General features: G+C 31.6%; 1 protein-coding gene across 1 annotated transcript; it reads left to right on the plus strand.

Annotated features, from left to right (window-relative positions):
• Positions 1-346: 346 nt before the first annotated feature.
• On the plus strand, positions 347-18,804 carry LOC111001216 (rab proteins geranylgeranyltransferase component A 1). The gene is made up of 9 exons (XM_045631994.1): positions 347-498; positions 907-1,105; positions 1,299-1,416; positions 5,991-6,234; positions 6,935-7,157; positions 9,511-9,860; positions 10,573-10,688; positions 11,549-11,671; positions 17,322-18,804. The coding sequence occupies exons 1-9, from the start codon at positions 450-452 to the stop codon at positions 17,472-17,474; spliced, it is 1,575 nt and encodes a 524-aa protein (XP_045487950.1). The 5' UTR covers positions 347-449; the 3' UTR covers positions 17,475-18,804.
• Positions 18,805-19,484: the final 680 nt, after the last annotated feature.

The raw sequence follows: 19,484 nt of genomic DNA on the forward strand, positions 1-19,484 counted from the left end.
AAGGGATAGGATAAGAAATGCTTGCGTTGCGGAGCAAAAAATCTTAACTTTTTAACAAGACGTATCCCACAGTCTTGGGGCGCCCATACAAATTCGGTAGTTTATTTTTTTCGTTGCATTTTTTGATATATGAGCCCGGATGACAGCACATCTACAAAATAAAAAAGACATAGTATACTGAATTGACGTCACACTGTACAGTGGTCGCAGTGCATATCGGAACATACCCATGATAATATATTGTCTTTAAGAAATAATATTACGAATGAATTATATCTTTTATTTATTACCTGTAGATTTTCCTCTTCTTTCGTATGACAGCACAGCACAGTCAATTGTCAGATGTCAGTGTAAGAAAACTAAGCCTTTGTAGAGCAAAGGACGTACATTTTTAGAACTTTATAAAATATTGTTTTTTATTACAACTGTGAGCTATACAAGGAATTAAAATGGACGACGATTTACCGACCGATTTCCAAGTTATCGTCGTTGGGACAGGTATGCCTTTTTTCTTGAAATAACCCATGCCGGCTGTAATGGCGAAAGCTAGCCTACTTATGTATCGATCCTATTTTTTTTATCTTACTTCTTATTATTGTACTCACAGTTTACCATAATTGTAATTTACCAATTTTGAGATCATTATATCCACGAGATTTTCGACTTAGCTTAATATAAAAAACGCTTTCGGATAAAGGCTTAGAACATATGCAAAAAACGCCCTAGTTATCAGAGATTACTCATTCCGTAATTTTTTTCAGTTACAGTCGTTGACCCCTTGTAGCAAGAAAATAGATTATGCTATTCATTATAGTTTTATTATAGTATGATATATATATAAAGTTAAGTTGCCTATACAACTACATCATCTGTTTCATAAAAAAATATAAGATTACTTTTCTAAAGGTATGGTGGAGTCAATTGTAGCAGCAGCATGCAGTAGGATTGGTAAAAATGTCCTTCATTTAGACTCAAGTGATCATTATGGAGGTCTCTGGGCTTCTTACAATTTTGATGGTCTACAAAAATTTATTAAAGAAGTGTCTGAGGATCCGAAGAGGCAAGAGCAAGTTTATAATCTCAGTGAGAAATGGTACATAGAAAAGTAAGTATATTCTTATCCTAATAAGATAAAATTATTTCCTGCTAGATCAAAAAGCAGTTTAACAAAATTAAGAAAATATAATATACAGATATATAATAGAGTACTTAGAGTAGTTAATTAGCCATATCCAAATTAATATTTGTATAAGTATAGGTTTAAGAGCAGTCTAACATAGTATGTTTTTGTGCATTAGAGATGTGTCAGAGGAAGCAGAAGAGAACAAGACTGATGCAGACCCTGCAAAGAAAATTTGGAGTCAAACAAAATTTGCTGCTGAATATAGGAAATTTAATATTGATATGACACCAAAGGTACCCTTTTTGAACATATTAATCTTATAACTTAAGTTAAAGTAAATTATATTTATTTTAATTTATAGAATGTAATTTCAATCATCATCTAGAATTATGATAGGCTCTGTCAAAATAGGATTTCATAAATGAATTCCTTAGCTCTTGTATAGTTTATACGTTTCAAATCTGTGTACAGCGAGTAGAGTATGGTTTTTTTTTCAGTTTTGGCTAAAGGAACATAAAATATTTTCTTAAAGTTTTATTTGTTTAACCATTAACTAAAGTGAAATGCAGCAACACGGCAAATTTGGTTAATTAAGTTTAATTTACTCATTATGTATGAGTGAAACTTTTTAATTATTTAATGAGTGAAGTATTAAGGGGTTTCAGTGTCATATATTTTAATCCTGTAAATAGTTTATATAAAATTTGAAGTAATTGCCAAAGCCGCTTTGATAAGAAAATATTCTGTGATTTTAGTTAATCTATGCACTGCAGCCTTCTTTTCCTATATACCTAAAATTATTTTTCTTTATTACTGTCATTGATGATAGGGCTAAAATCTTAAAATGTTGTCGTAAATTTTAACTGAGCTACTTTAGCTAAGATGAATAGATGATTCACCCCGGCATTATTCAATCACGTCGGTCACGCTTTTTGTGTGCTTAAGATTACAGTAAAATTTTTATGTACACGTCGCACGAATTTACGTGGCTGGCTGCTGGCGTTTATGTTGATTTAGCCATTTTTTTTATAAACAAAGAATTCTATTCTTTTAATAATTAAATATTCCTATAATATATGACCTGTAGGTTAGCTCTCGCACTCTCAGATAGGGTATTATAGTCTTTTCTTTAGAAAAATGTAAGCCCCGGCAGTCAGTATGTAATGCCAGATTTTGCGATGAAATTCTTATCTAAAAAAGTATTTCGAGCGGTCTTTTCCCAATTTATTTTCCGGCGACAATATTAATGAAACAGATGCATAGATCGGATATGAATATCGGTACCTAAGATTCATTTTCAGTTTGGTGTTTGCAAAATTATGTTCTCTGTCGACACGCGTATAAATTGCTATTTATCAAATACCTGTTGAAATATTATGTTTGCAAGAGCCACAGTTTTTCTATTTAAACTTAGCTCACTATTTAGAAAATATTTGGTTCGAAGATGCGTTAGAGAAGTTACTCTGGAATTTTTGCATTAACCTTGAGACTCGGGTTTTGGCGTAGAGCATAGATAAAAAGCAAAAAGTTTCCACTTCCATTAAACATAACGGTCTCTCCACCGCTCCAGATATTTTAATGACTTCCACAACTGATGCCAAATAAAACGGTTAACAACAGCTGCTTCATTAGGAGAAATTATATTTTGATTAAACTTTATACCAATACTGATATAACAAAACGTGTAGCTTTTATTCTACGCGAAAAAGTAAAAAATCTTCAACGATGTTTTTTACTGAAATTGCTGAGTGCGAAAGGGCATTGACCTTTTGTCTATGTGGTAGGTTAGTATAACGATAATTTATCCTTTTATATCTGAAACTGGGCCTGTACTTTGTATCTAGATAAAAAGTTAAGGGTTTGATCATTGTTATCTCGTAAGTCGTATCTTATTCAACGGAAAACAATATACAATGCGTGATTAAAGTTTTTGAATTAAGATCAATAAATAAGTTTATTTATTATGGCAAGAGCAGTGTTGGCCTAGAGGCTTCAAGTTGCGACTCATATCCCTAAAGGCGTAGGTTCGAACCCCGGCTGTGCACCGTTGGACCTTATTTGTGCACATTTAAAATTCGCTTGAACGGTGAAGGAAACAATGTGAGGAAACCGACCAAAAAGTCGACGGCGTGCGTCAGGGACGAGAGGCTGATCACCTACTTGCCTATTAGATTGACAAATGATCATGAAACACATACATAAATCTGAGGCCCAGAACTAAAAATGTTGTAGCGCTACTGATTTTTTTTATTATGGTTAAATATTGAAGTATTAGATGTTTTTCATATTATATGATTTCGATGGCTTAGATGTTGTATGAAATTTGGTTATTAACACAATATGGTATCTAAAAATCCATTTGTTTGTACTTTCGCTATTAACAATATAATAGTTATTTTTCGTACAAAAACATTAAAACGATAAAAACTTTATACTCTGTTATAATTAGCGTATCTAACATTGTTTAATGAAATTAGATACACATTGATTGTCAGGTGTGTATTAAATAGAAATATGGTGAATATTTCAGACGCAATGGCTTCAAGTTTTGTCATACATGTCAAAGATTGTGTGATGTATCACTAAATGTTAATGCCGTGTGACATTAATGTATTCGATTTTTACATACAGTTCTATATAACACTTACTAAATTTCAGTCTTACTTAAAACAGAGCCTAAGGCGTTGACATAAAATAATTGAAGATAAGATTTTGTCCAAACATCATTTACAAGAGTGTTAGTTTAATATAACACATTGAGTCTAGAACATTTCCTGCTCTTAGTCTCAATAACATGAGATTTCAATGGATATAGTATATAATAATGGAATGGATTAAATATCCATTTAACTTTAAAAGTACGGCTATATGCAGAAACATTAGACTCCTGCCTCCTGTTCTATAAAAAATGATAAAGGGAGCGATCGAGTATTACGTCACGCAATTTTTGGATATTCTTGACCCCCCTCCCATGTAACGCGCCGTAACGTTTTTCTGTACCCGTAATAGTACGTTTCGTTACCAGTTAGTGACTCATTAAACCTAAAAGTTGCCATTTGTGTGGTGCAAAGTATCGGAAATTCGAAAATAATATTAACGCATAATTCAGTCCCCGCCCCGCATCGTAACGTTTTACCCCAAACTTCCCCCTCCTTTGTTACATAATACTTGAACGCTCCCAAAGGGAAACGAGACTTAGCGTTAAGTGTGACTCCCGTATGTCTATATCGTATCGTATTCCCGTATGTAAGAAACCAATATGTTTTTTTACATACGGGAGTCAAAGTTCGTGTAAAGCTCGCTCCTAAACCAATAGTCTAAGATCCAGGATTAGAAAAATATACCCTCATCTGTTATTTAGATGAAACAATTTTTTATAAGCTGATTTCGATATCATGAACTTATAAAAACAACCTCTGCCATCATAAGCCTGCTGCAATTAATAGTAATTAATTAACAACTAATTTATTTTTAATTTTTACTTTCTTATTTTAGTTACATGGATCCCGGATCTAAGACTACAATCTTCTAATTATGTAGCATACAAGAATTTTTACGAGTGCGTCTCAAATGTGAACCCGGGCGGATTACAAGTCTCGCTAGAGAAATATGCGTGATATTTTCGTATGTTCACGCCTCCGTTACAATTGAATTAGGCGCCTGAGAGACCGTCTACAAAATGCTCTATTAAATTTATAAATATTTACTGATTACTTTGATAAATTTTATAACAATGTTAACGATATTTTTAACGATCAATAACATGAAAAGGATTAATTACATAAAACATATAATTAGTTTACGACTTCTATAAAGCGTTTTTAACGTTCTTATAATGTAGGTGCAATATAATTAATGAACTTAAAATCTTATTTAGTGTAAAAAAAACGTCAAATGAAACAAATCTGAATCGTAACATTAACTTAAATAAATATAAATTTTCATCACATGGATAAATTATTATTTTTGCCTATTACCATGTAGCATGGTACACCTTATTTTAGGGTTTTTCCCAAAGCTAAAAGAACATTTCAAATGTTAATCATTAATATTTAAATATTTATTTTCTAATAAAAATATAATCTTAAATAAAAATAAAAATAATAAAAAACTTACCCCTTACTACCAAAAAAATATTTTTTACAACAAAACAAATTAATATAACCCAACACGTCAAATACGCTCTTTTATTCCTTACTATTATAAACTATTGGAATTATTATAAAAATTATTCCTCATCATCATTAGGATGCCTGATATTAATAATCTTCAGCAAAATATTAAGTTACGCCTGCCGTTTGTTTCCAATATTTTTATTGGAGGTATCGAACTCGGCAACAATTTTTACATATTTGTAACAACACAATTTGGTCAGAATGACAAGTTCAGTATTTTTTTTGATTACTCTTTAATGTATGATATTTTACGGTTTCGATATTTGTAAATATGTTAGGAACATGTATAGTAACAATACAATAGACCTGTATCGTAGTTTTATTTCTAGGAGTACAATGTCTTCACATATAATGATTTAACTAATGTATATAAATATTGTAAATTCTATTTTAAAAGAGTAAGTTCCTTGCCCATTCTTCTCCACACGAAACTACCTTTTGGAAGGGGCAACTAGAATCATCTTTATATTTTATTCAACGTCAAAAGTGCCATTTTAGGTGGTCTAATTAGAATAAGTGATTTGACTTTGACTTATTTTACTATCACTTAGAAGATTAGATTTGTTGTTCATTAAATGTTATTAGATATGACTGAATGAAAAAGTTTGTCTATGTCCACGGCGTAATCTTGGTGTTGCGTACTGAGCGATCACGATTCTATATAAATAAATAAATTTAAATGAAATTTCCAGCTGTTGTTTTCCCGTGGGCCTCTCGTAGAACTATTGATATCATCAAACATCGCCCGCTATGCTGAATTTCGATGTGTTACACGCGTTCTTACGTGGTTGGACGATCGCCTGATGCCGGTGCCTTGCTCTCGAGCCGATGTCTTCGCCACTGACTCTGTCAGCATCCTTGAGAAGCGGCAGCTCATGAAAATGCTGACGGCCATCGTTGGTAACACTGAGGAAGAGATGGAACAAGAGTTTAAAGGTACTTAAAATTGTAAATTAAAGTGAAACTTTTTCAGTCGCGTGAGGATACAAATTTTATGGATGACACGTCACGAATATCTGTGCCGTTTTTGTCGAAGAAAAGGGACAGAGCGATGGAGACTGATTGAGAGCGAGTGAGAAAGGGAGATCGAGAAAAAATACACGCTATTGTTTGATGTATTCGTTTAGTAGTTACAATAAACGCAGATTTTTTACTTATTTATGTTATCATCACGTATACAGTGTGAATATAGATATACAAATACATGGAATATTTATTGGGGCTTAGTAATAATTAATTTACTAAGAAGTTTCACTTCTGACATGTGTACTTTGTACTTGTTATTGCTAAAGTTTGGCTGTTAACAATAACGACTTGAATTGGCGGGTATCTTGTGGTAGTCTAAAAAGCTCTTTGGCGGTTATCATGCTGGTCCATTCCTGTACGTTCGGCAATCACACACATTCTTCAGTCTTCAGCCTTTAATTTTGCCCATCATAATAAGCTGCAACAAGTATCGATATCGCGCAAAACGTGGCCTTGATATGCCGTATTTTAAGTTCTAAAGTACAGAGTTATTTAACAGAGATATGTCTGAGTAATTTATTTTTAGTAATCGATCTTTGAACTTTTATGAGGATCTTAAAACTTTGGGGCTAAATTTGACCTGTTTAGTCAATTTAATCTAAATTTACAGATTGGAATGATAAACCATTCAAAGATTACCTCACTCACAAGGGACTAACGCCTAACCTGATCCACTATGTGCTGTTCGCAATCGCTGGTGGCACAGATAAGATGAATTGCCGTGACGGAGTCAAGGAATCCAAGAAGTTTTTAATGAGTCTCGGTCGCTATGGCAACACACCTTTCCTCTGGCCTATGTATGGAAGCGGGGAACTCCCTCAGTGCTTCTGCAGGTAATTTCTTCATAATAATCTTTAATTAGACTTGACACACACATATTATTTACACATTTTTTATATTATAATTTATTTATTACAGTAACTTAGTACAAAAAAACATTTAAATTAAACAAAACAAGAAAAAATAAAACCTATAACTTCTTATAAATAATGCAACTCTTGTAAATTCAGACAGTGTGCAACTAAATATATCCGTCAAATATATGCAATAATATTTAGGGCCTGTTTCACAATGTATGGATAAAGTGCCAAATAGCTATGCAACACATAAATTATTCGAAAGATAAAATTTCCGAATAAGATACTTGGCATTTCATGACAAATAGCGCTATCTGACAGTCGTGAAACGCAAAAATACTGTTTATCCTACAAATAAGTAACAAATAGCTTATTTGGAACTTATCCGGACATTGTGAAACAGGCCCTTAGTGAAACTTAAATAAAAACAAGGTACTTACTTGTAGTATACAAGTCACAAAGTTGTATACATAACTAACCAAACTATTTTTCAATTTATTTGTTTTGTTTGTAATTTTTCTGTTTATTTTGTTATCTGACAAAAATAACAGAAAAATTATTTGTTCTTATATGATTAACATAATATAAAAGCTTATTGCAATTTAATAAAAGCTTATTTCGAACTTTTCGAACACGAAGTGGATAATCCGTAAAAGTTTGGTTTTGTATGAACATGGTTAACATAAATAAAAACAATATCCTCCCATGATAGGTATTTGATTATTTAATTAGTTGATAATTGTTTTGATAATGGGAAACCCTAACATTAAAAAAAATTACAGTAAATTGTATAATCGCTCTCGGCGGAGGCCTAAGAAATACGACCCCCCAGTTATTTAAAAAGAGACCTTGTCTTTGAAAGGCCCAACGCGCCGACTAAAACGAGTGTCTATCTAATATGACTGCGTTTTATGGGTCGTACTGTGGGTAATTAAAAAAAGTGTATAAACGCAAATATTATTCTTTATATATCCTTACATATTATAATATCATGTATCACATAGCCGTTTTTCTATATTAAAGTCAAAAATATTTTTCTATAGTTTACATATTTTAATTGCCATAGGTCTTATGAAAGTTGGCTGACTGAACGTTTTTAAATAGGTCTCTTCTATATACAAGTCTGATTTAAAAAAGACGTATAATTAGAAAGTTAGAATTGTTTAAGAAACATTTAAATAATATAATATACCTATTTTATTCCGTGCAATGATAGAAAGTGATAAATATTTTTGTGTTCACTCGGTGCACATCTGGGTCGTCGTATACTTTCCTATATTTACTTTCATGGTAAATCATTCTACGCCAGTTGATACGGTATTTTCATATTTAAACTGTATATATATTTGCGATTTACATTGCGTTTAAATCGTTACAATATTTGTAACGTTTTATTTTAAAAGAGGTTATTTAAATGTTCTTGCTTAAACTTAAGTAAAAATTACGTTAATATAATTTGACATCTTCACAATATCGGTTTTCTATGCACCATAAACACAACACAGTAAATACAGAAACGATGAATATTACAGTTTAGGTACAGCAACATACTAAACAAAAATGTATCGTTACTTTTATTTTTATTTAATACATATTTTTTAGTCCAAGTAAGAAGTAGTCATGGGGAGTTATTGGCTGTGCCAAAAATCAATCTGGAACAGTAATAAAAAGCCTTTTGTATGGCAATAAGGATTTACAAATCCTACACATACATTTTATTAACCAAAAGATTTAAAAGGTCTTCCGACTAGAGCCTTTTAAAATTGACTTGGTTATTACTTTTAGAAAAAATATATTATTCAATAAATGATTATTTGCGTGAGACAGTTGATATAGATTTAATAATGTATGATATGTACGATACAAAAAATATAAGACTTGACCAATTCATATGACTAATAATGTAAAATTCTTTTGGGGAAAAATGTGCGCGCTATTGTGTGGCAGAATATGAGAACGATAGTACCTACTGCCTTATATATTTTTGTACCATATTCTCGCAATAAATTATTATTATTATGAATGACTTAATGTATGAACTTTGCTTTTGAGCTTCGCATTTTACCTCGCTCCAACACTTTCCGGCTCTCTTTCCCTCATCTGCTGTACGCCACCAGATTTCCTTGGCCGTGATTCCGCTTATTCTGTATCTTTGAAGCGCCGATTAGTAGCAGGTTTTCACTTCTTCAATCAAACTTCTTAACTCAGTATTCATATTCATGCATATTAAATTTCACAAGAATCGGTCGAGCCGTTTCGGAGGAGTATGGGAACTAACATTGTGACACGATAATTTCATATATATATAGATAATTGGTTTTCTTTACAGACTATGCGCAGTATTCGGAGGCGTTTACTGCCTAAACCGCCCAATAGACAAAGTCGAACACAAAGTGGTCGACGAGGGCAAATCTATAGTGGTCATTGAAAGTAAATCTAAGACATTGAATTGCGACCATCTCGTCATAGGGATTAACGAATGTCCAAAAGACCTGATCTCCCCGGAACCGACAGAAAGTACTGACATATCTAAAGCCGTGTTCATCACGAATGCTTCGATTATGCCCAGCGAGAAGGAGCCCCTGACTTTGTTACGATTCCCGTCGCTAGATGGCGGTGATCACGCTGTTACGGTGTTAGAAGTCGGACCTGCTACCGGATCTTGTCCTAAGGGATTGTGTAAGTATTTTGAGTGTTTTTTTTTTTCAATGTTTTTTTTTATCTAAAACATATGCTTTCACTCGAATTTGTGGTAAGAAAGTGAAAAAAAAAAACGTTCTGAAAACAGTGGGACAAAAAACTTTCCCTTAATAGAGGCAAATCGTCATATTCTTAATAGTAATTTAGGCTTACATAACCCAGGATAAAAATGTATCCAAAAATTTCTTAGTCAATATTTATTTGCTTGTTGTCCCCACTCAAATGTATGTGAGTGCTCCTATTTCACCAATTACCTCTTGCTGATAGAGGACATATTTTTGTTTTTAATTTATTTTATTATTATTAATTACTTAGGATGTCTTGTCATGGTGTATTGGTTGCACCTCCTTATAAACTTTGTGTAAAACAATAACTTGGCTATTGAAAAGAGTGACAGAGTTTATTGCTAGTTCTGCTCTTCTGTTCTACGCCCCTGATTTTGAGAACTGGCAGTAAATGTAAAATTAGATCGATAGATTAAATCTGTAAATGAACGATCATAAGAGTGTGTTACCTAAGAATAATAATGAATTTAAATGACTTTAAAATTCTAGAAAATTCTTAATACGAGCAGGCTAATTCAGAATTTTTAAAATTTTCGTACCTAATATAACTAAAAGCACTTCTTCCCTAACTGATGGCAAAGTGATTTCATTTTTTTTAATATATTCATATAAGTATATATTTGCAGTCGTGGTATACCTGATCACCAACAAGGTGACGGACGCGGAGAATGACCTGATGCCTTACGCACAAAGGATTTTCGACATGAATGCTGACCAGAGCCAAACCACTGAGAAACCTAAGGTAAGCATCTTCTTAAACCTTATATGCTAACAATACTTAGGAAATTAGACTTAAATTAATCTTAAGTTCATAATGTTCCATGATGTCTAAGTGAAGATATATGTATAAAAAAATATTAATTGCTGTAAGTAATGTACTAGTTGGCAAGGATGCTAACTCCTATTAAATGTTCCACATTAGACCAACTTCAAATACCAATTGAGTAAAATCTTCTAAATTTTTTGATACACTGAGTTTGAAAGGAAAGTATGTATTAAAATACATCTAAGTAGTATAAAATTGCTGTTATTACAATTTGGATGCATTGTAGCTTATTCATATATCAGTTTTAGCCATGATTGGATTTGGTTTTTTAGTCGGATTCGAGGTCTAATTTTTTTTTCAATTTTTTATACATGTGTACTAAGACATCATGGATCATTACGATCCGGACTAACTCAAGACTAATAGGTAAATTCATCATAAGAAAGTGTCTGATAACACTATTCAGTCTCTTTTAACAGGAAGACATTGTTCTTGTTTGTTGTTGTTGTCTTGTGTTATATTTTTTCACTTACTGTTTTGCACTTAATACTAACATGCACTGTCACTAATTCACTAGTTCAAATGGTTTTGTCCTTTTCTGTATTCTCACTATGCCAGTGGTGTCAAGGAGTTGAATCGACATTCACGTGATATAAAGTTGTATATAATCGTGCGTTTTTGTAAGAAAAAAATAAATACATTTCTTGATGGGTACTGCCTACTGTATAACTCGTAAAACCCCTGGACTTCTTTATTTCCCCTTAATTCCTTTTTTAATTAAAACTAAAGACATATTGAGAAAAAATAATTAAATTCAATCAAATACTCTGTTTTAGTGTCTGTGGTCGGTATTCTACAACGTGCGAGACACGAGCGCGCCCGTCGCAAGTCTAGTTGACAACGTACACATTTGCTCCGGACCAGACTCCGGACTCGACTTTGATAGAGCTGTTGAACAGGTAAGGGTATATTTTGTTTAGAACCGTTTATATTAGGTATATATTGAGTAATGAACAATGCGGTAAGTAAAGTAAGGTTTTTTAACGTGACAACTAATAAATCGATGAACGCCGGCTAGCCGCACGAAAAAACATGTCTCGTTGTCCCGTTACGCGCAATGTCCCGCACATTTTCATTTTACGCCCATTGTCCTGTGACGCTCATTGTATGCTTGTACCTATCGTATATTGTATCTATCTCTCTTCCACTCGATGATTAAAGTATGCAATCATTTCATAAATGTTTTATGACGGTATCACTATCGTCCGTAAACCGACTTAACAGAAATACATTTTTTCAATGATTTTTTTAATAATAATTTGAATTTTCGTTATATCTAAACCATATTTAACGGAATACTTTAACATTAATTACAATTTATCAATAAATATGGCGCTGATGTATATTTACAAAATATTAGGATTATTTCTGATTCCATTAACGGTTCTGTATTGCTAGAAATAAAAAAATATATAAATCTGATAAGGATAGTGTCTGTGCAGAAAGAAAACCGCCGTGCGAAATGAGATCGCGACAGTAATGTATTTGGTTTTGTGTTATGATAGCTTTGTGTTTCGTCATTATATCTTATAGTTATTATGAATAAAATTAAAAGTTGATTTTTATGAATAAATTAATTTTGTCTAATTTTTCATTCATTAATTTTTATTCAAAAAAAGATAAAAAAATAAATAAAATGTGTTTATTTATTATAAACAATGCGTGATGCGAATGATTTGGGAACCCTTTTGTAGTAAAAATTACCGGTGTCGGAGTTCCCAGCTCTTCCATACAATATTTTTTTGTTATTTTAATTTTTTTTCATTGTCTACAACATGCATTAGTGCATGGGTGAGTGTGTGGATGCATGTAAGTGAATGACAGAGTGATTGTTAAATTTTATTTCTTTACAAAATACTTTAGTTCGCATTACATCCACTCTTACTTTATTTATTTCTTACTGGCTGTGATTTGCGGTTCGCGCGGACTCGCGTCATTTCGGACGAGCGATTTGTTATCTGAAATATAGGCATTCATAATATCTTTCACAGTCTACGAGACACTTTTAAAATTATAAGATTTTTACAAATGTAGTTAAGTTTTAGTTTATGTATCAAATATAAAAATTATCCAATTTGTCGTAGTCATTTGGAAGCTATGATTTTATATAGATTTATGTTGGGTCTTTCTGCTATATAAAATGACTCGAAAGCCAATTCCTCAATAAGTATTAATTTAGAGGAATATTTATTGAAAATAATTTTTGGCGTCTTTTTTTTTATAGAACAGGGGGCAAACGGGTAGTAGGCTCACCTGATGTTAAGTGATAGTTGATACCGTCTAATCTACACTTATAAGAGATTTCATAGTTTGCAGTGTTTTAGTGTTGTAATATTGTATATAGCAAATTTGATTGCACTGCCTCCTTATATTATATTTAATACTTAAGTGCGGTAAACTTGAATCTCTGATGATCTTATGCATACATAGTAGTAACGTTTTATTTGGTATACATTATTACTTCGTCATAAAGTGCAGATAAAAATGTGTCCTTAAAAGCATGATGATGTTTTCTAAGTGACAATCTGGGCGATGTAGAGTCGCTATTTATAATAATAGTATTAATGGTAGTATAAATACAAATTAGTTAAGATTTTTGGGTAGATAGCTTACAGCGTCCCGTGAATGCTTCAGATAGGATTGCGAAGAATAAAACTAGTATCTAGAAAACCTAAAAACTTGAATATGTGACGGGTTGGGGCTTTGTGGTGGATAGGTGTCATAAGAAATCTAATCCTTTTGCGGTTAACTCAACAATATTGAGTATTAAGCCAGAATTGCAAGTGTGATCCGAAATACTATATGCGTTGTATAATATTGTGTATTTAAAAGCATTGTTTAATTGCGTAAAAAGAATAAATAATAACAAGCCGTTTATACAGTAGGATTTCTATAACTCGAATGTCAAGGGAAATGCAAAATCGAGTTGATGAGTTTTCGAGTTACAAGAACTTCGAGATAATATGATTTAACTGTTGAAATACTTATAGAGGCGCGATTTCTAAGTATATTTTTAGTTTGTACGTAGAATTTGAATAACAATACTATAAGTTCTTTAGAATAGGTATATTTTTAACATATTAAGAATAGATTTGAAGCCCCCGAACTCAAATATTAATTTTGAATTTTTGAAGATGTCATTATATTTCACTAACTACGACTCCGTTTTATTCGAGTTTAAATGTGTATTGTCAACACTATGTAGGAAATTAACATTTGTTCGAGTTACAAAGTCTAAATAATTCGAGATATCGCGTATTTAAGGGGACTACTACGACTAAAGGGAAAATATTTTTTAAATTTACTGAGGATTTCTAGTTACGGAGCTAATAAGACCAGTGAAAACTGTCACGTGGGTTATAAGCCCTTATAATCTCTATAAGGGCTCATTTCCACGGTATATTTCCATTGTTCTAATATTCTATTCATATCTATCGAAATCCTACACGATATCCGACAGCCTGTATATGTTCATTCGAGGCGGTCTGGCTTCACCCGGTCTTTGAATTTTTAATACGCGCGTGATTATATTTGGCCTCATCTGGTATTTTAACCCGATACTTCATACTATATCAGCGAGACAGCTATAACTAGTTTTTCACTCATTTTGCACTTCCTATAAAACAGCACTTCTATTAATCAAGACGTTGTATTTTTAAAATGAAAAATTATCCATAAAAATATTACGTAATATTTCATAATAATTGTATATATTATATCAGGTTTTTTAATCATTAAAAGGGAACAGAACTCAAAACATTGGTTACCTATTAACCTTTAACATTGATATTGAATAGAAAAACGATATAAGTTTTATTAGATAATATTAAAAATACGATTTATTTATTTAGCTTTATTGCATAATAATATGAAACTATAGTTAGGCCTGTTTGATATGTTTTATTCACGGATATAAAATAAGCACGATTAGTTCTTGCTTTATATAGAAAAGAGAAGTATTAGACTAGTGGCTTTATGCAAGTTTATTTCATCTCTGAGGTAGATTCGATGTCATGAAGAAAGCATGTATCAAAGTTAAAAATCGACGACATGCAACAGACAGAGGCCATACTTGTATATGTCATAAAAAATATAAAAAACTGGATGCGATCGGAAGGCCTATTTCTATATAATTATTGTTATATAGAAAAGTAGTCGTTGGTAATAATTGTAATGTGGGGTTCAGGAATTTATTTTAAGTTAATTTCGCAATAATACGTTCTTTACTCAGTTTAAATACAGTTGTTCGTATTTTGTGTCAAATTTATAGTTCAATGTACGTAGTAAATAAAATAAGTCTTTGATTGTTATAAATTGCATCGTTCTTATTACAAGGTATGCTATAATATCTGAGCAACCTTAAATAATATGTGGACTATGAGAATAATAATAGTAAAATAGTTTCACGTAGGAAATGATAGATACAATATTTTAAAAGTAGTGTCGGCGGTAAATAGGAGATAATTTCAAGGTTAAAAATAAAATTTAGAATTTGAAATGAGTTTTTTTCTAAAACCTGTCTATTTTTTAATAAACATGTTATCTAAAAAAAATTATATGAGAACACTTTTGTGGAGTACACAATTTACATAATTAACTAATTTTACGCAAATGGCTTACTTTTAATAAAACATATTAAAAGTAAGCCATTTCGTATAATCTTTTTTAGTAAAATCCCTCTAATCTTTTTTAGTAGGTATGCTAAAACTAAAAATATTACATAAATTCAACAAATTGTATGACCCTTTTTAATAGAAAATTAACATAGGCTGTAAAGATAATGTGTATGTTTGAAATAAATAAATAAACATAAATACCTGTATTTAAGTTAATGTTTATAACTCAAATTAAAAAACAAATTTAAGTTTATTATTATGTGCGTGCGTTGTGAATCTTTCGTACATTAAGTACGGGACAGGTAGTTTTTAATTTATAGATACCATTTCATGTTTCATGTCATCCTTAGTATATGTTTTTGTAATAAATTAACGGACTTAGAACATCAATAGACATAGTTCCTTTTTTATAATCGTTTACAAAGTATGTATGCTTATCCTATCAGGCCCAATATAATCAGGACATAGACAATTTTTTGTATCAGTAAGCAAACATTTTTATTGCATTTCATTATTAATGGAATCAAAATATATTTTGACTACTTCACTTTTAGTGTTTTGTATAATTTTAAGGAAACTTTCAGTTTTGGTGAGGGATAAATAAAATATCATATCTTTATAGAATGGTAAATAATTAAGAACTTAAACAAAATAATTTATGCAAGTGAGTGATATTTATGACAACCGTTAATGAAATTTCACTTCAATATAATTTAGTGAAAAAAAAAATGTTTTTCGAAAATCATTAAAAAATGTATTATTTTTAACTAAATGCAGGAAGTAAAGGTAAAAATACCGATTTCTTCTATCGATATTATTAGACCATCATTACCATTTTTTTAAATTAAAACAAAATTAATTTATTCGTATAGGTAATATTGAATTTGAGTTATTATAATTAAATAAAAAGGAACTCTATGACGAAAAATTATTATTATTAAGTTAAAAAGGCCAGATCAGTTCGTACAAAAGTTAGGAATACGATGTGGAACGCTTGCACAGTCGAGGTATAAATTCAAATTTCATTTGTATTGAAAATTATCGCAAGGAATCTTAACATATATTTATGCGTACTTGGATATTACGACACAGATTAACAGTTTTTTTCTGGAATCTAGAGCATCGGTCACGCGTGGTTGTCTTACTTAATATGAAAGTTGTATCGATTTCAGGACGCGTTTTTGTCTGTTGCACTGTGGCAACCTCTTTGCTGCATTTTCTATCCATTCGAAAAGTAAATCAAGATGGTCGCCATTCTTAATATTATTTTTAATATAATTATATATTATGTATTAATTATTTGTAATCTCATAAAAGACGTTGGTAAAGCCATAACAGATTACATTGTTAAACACAATATACGAAACAGAAAACATAAGTACATTAATTATAGATAAAAAGAAAACTGAAATGAAACATTACACGAACCACAACTTTATATTCAAAGAAACAACAAACTGTAAACCACTGCACCCGCATTGGTTAGATGGAAAATGTCTACATCTTCATTAACTGTATAGTAGTTAGCTAAAACCGGAAATATTTGCGAATTACGTAGATAATTATTAAGTATTCGTACGAGGTACATGGATAGAATCGTGAATATCTTGTTGCTTCAGAAAGAGGGATTGTTAAAGACATTAATAATTAAAAACATCTAGATTGTTTAAACAAGTTTAGCAACTTTGCTTGATTAAATGCTCTTAATGTAGATAAATTATAGGTTTTTAATGCTTGTTTTTATAAGCGTATGTTCAAAAAACCATTGTGTTTAGTTTTATTTTAAAAATATTTTCGTTTAAGCAAATAGCTATTTGCTATTTACACTACCAAGAGCCTGTATAGTAATTTATTCCAAGGATGATAATTATAAATATTATAATTATCATACGATTTTTTTATCATTTCTTTTTAACCGAGCTTTTTTGTTTAGGCTGAACAAATCTTCAAAAAGATCTGCCCTGGCGAAGAGTTCTTGCCACGTGCCCCCGATCCCGAAGAAATTGTGTTTGAAGATGATGCGGCACCTGGACCCGACTTCGAAAGGACCCTGGATGATGAAGAGGAACAGAAACCAGAGGAGTAACATCTTACGCATTTCGCACATTTTCGCGTGTTTACCACTGCTTCCAGATCACAAAATATCTGCTGTAGTATATACAGTAGATTTGTCATAATTTTCTTGCTTTGATTCTAGAATGTTTTCGCTAATATTTAGAGGACAACCTCTACACGTCTACATACAATAGACGTGTTTTAGGGCTTAAATGTATAGTTCATCTACTGTAACTACCGCACTCTGGAAGCATTGGCACCAAACTATCTCGTATCAAGTCTCTTTTCGCCGTTCTAGTTATTTCATAGATTAAAGGAATTCTAATTATGACGTAGCATTACTTTCGTATAGGTCGTTGAGAATCGTACAGCAATTTTCAAAAATCGAATACATACTTAGACCGGTTACAGTAGTTCAGCATTTTAAATTTAGAATAAGCAGCCAATTTTATCGTTAGATTGTAGTTTTGATATAATCTGTAGCTCGTTAGCGTTGAGTTTGGCAAAACACGCGGGAAAGTGCAACTTTTATACCTAGGATAATCTTTAGCAACATTTTAATACGCTTTGGTCGCTTGACTTGTGCATTCCGACTGGTGCGTGTGGAAGTGAAGCAAGGAACACTTTTTCTACTGTTTTACGCTCGAATTGTTTGTTGCGATAATACTTTGACATGTTTTGCAGAAATATCGATTTCATATATATATTTTGTATGTATTTCAGAAATGTGTTTAAAGTTTTATATTAATGTCGAATACTGCCTAATTCTAATTTCACAGAGGCAACGCTTTAGATTTGGTTGTGTATTCGATATTTTGTTTTGAAATTTTTAAATTATTGCTAGGTTGTCTTGATAATCGCAAGATATACTATTAGCTATTTTACGATCGTTGTGTTTTATTTATTTTATATATTGTTTTTTATATAAGTAGTTAAGTATGCTCTCTATGAGGCTCGATCAGACTGATTATATTTCTCAATGCTCTAGTGAAAAATATCGTATTTCCAATTCTTCAAATGTGTACTAAAGCTTCGAACCTGCTAATTTCAATCGACTGAACCATGGAACTGTTCCACTGTCAAGTGACGAAGGCCGGTCAGAATTATTGACAGTTTCATTGGTAAATTGTTAGTGATTGAAATAGCAGACTCGAGGCCATTTAAGGACTGATCGATGTGTGCAATTATTATTAGGAATGTAAGAAAAGTGGACGCACCAGTCTTAAAACATAGTTTGTAGCACATTTAATAATTTTTGTACTCTTTAAGTTTAGCACTCAATATTTATTGTAATATCATATGCATGGGCGATTGCTGCTTAATTATGCATAATTCCATTAAAATGTGATTATATTAGAATACAATTTGGTTTCATTTTTACCTTTCGACTAACAAATTCGCGCGTAGCAATCTACCCAAAGCGCAAACTTATACCCTAGAAATTGTGGCGAGGTGACGAGTTTTACACATTTACTATAAGCGAGTAATATATTGAATTTAAATATTGTATCGTATTGTGCTTTAATAAAGGAAGCAATGTATCAATTCCATTAAATAAAAAATATTGATATAAATGAAACAACAAAACAATTTATTCAGAAAACGCTAAATGATTTGTTTGCTTCCCACTACTCTTTATAAGGATCATATGACCTCGATTTCTCTTATAAAAAACGTACCACTTAGTTAAGAATTTGATATATGGTTTTAGATGAATGTGTCCCCTTGACGCGAACCCTCGAAACGCATTTTATTTGAATGATAATGATAAAGGATTTTTAGAAATACATATATTGGAACGTATTTGGTGTCCAGATATAAATAGAATTATTAAGCAAACACATGGTTGTTTTCTGTCGCACTTGCGAGCGTTATCGATATTAAATTTACATGTTTTACACAGATAACCGAAGCGACCTCAATGTCTTGAAACCTAACTAATGCCAGTACTCATATTAAATGAAGCCAATTAGGGGACATTCCACCTTGTGAAAGTAGGTCAGATTCCCTTATAGCTGTTTTATTTTTAGGTTTCCTTCCT

This window comes from Pieris rapae, chromosome 17 (assembly GCF_905147795.1).
Source record: "Pieris rapae chromosome 17, ilPieRapa1.1, whole genome shotgun sequence".
NCBI classification, from domain to species: Eukaryota; Metazoa; Arthropoda; class Insecta; order Lepidoptera; family Pieridae; genus Pieris; species Pieris rapae.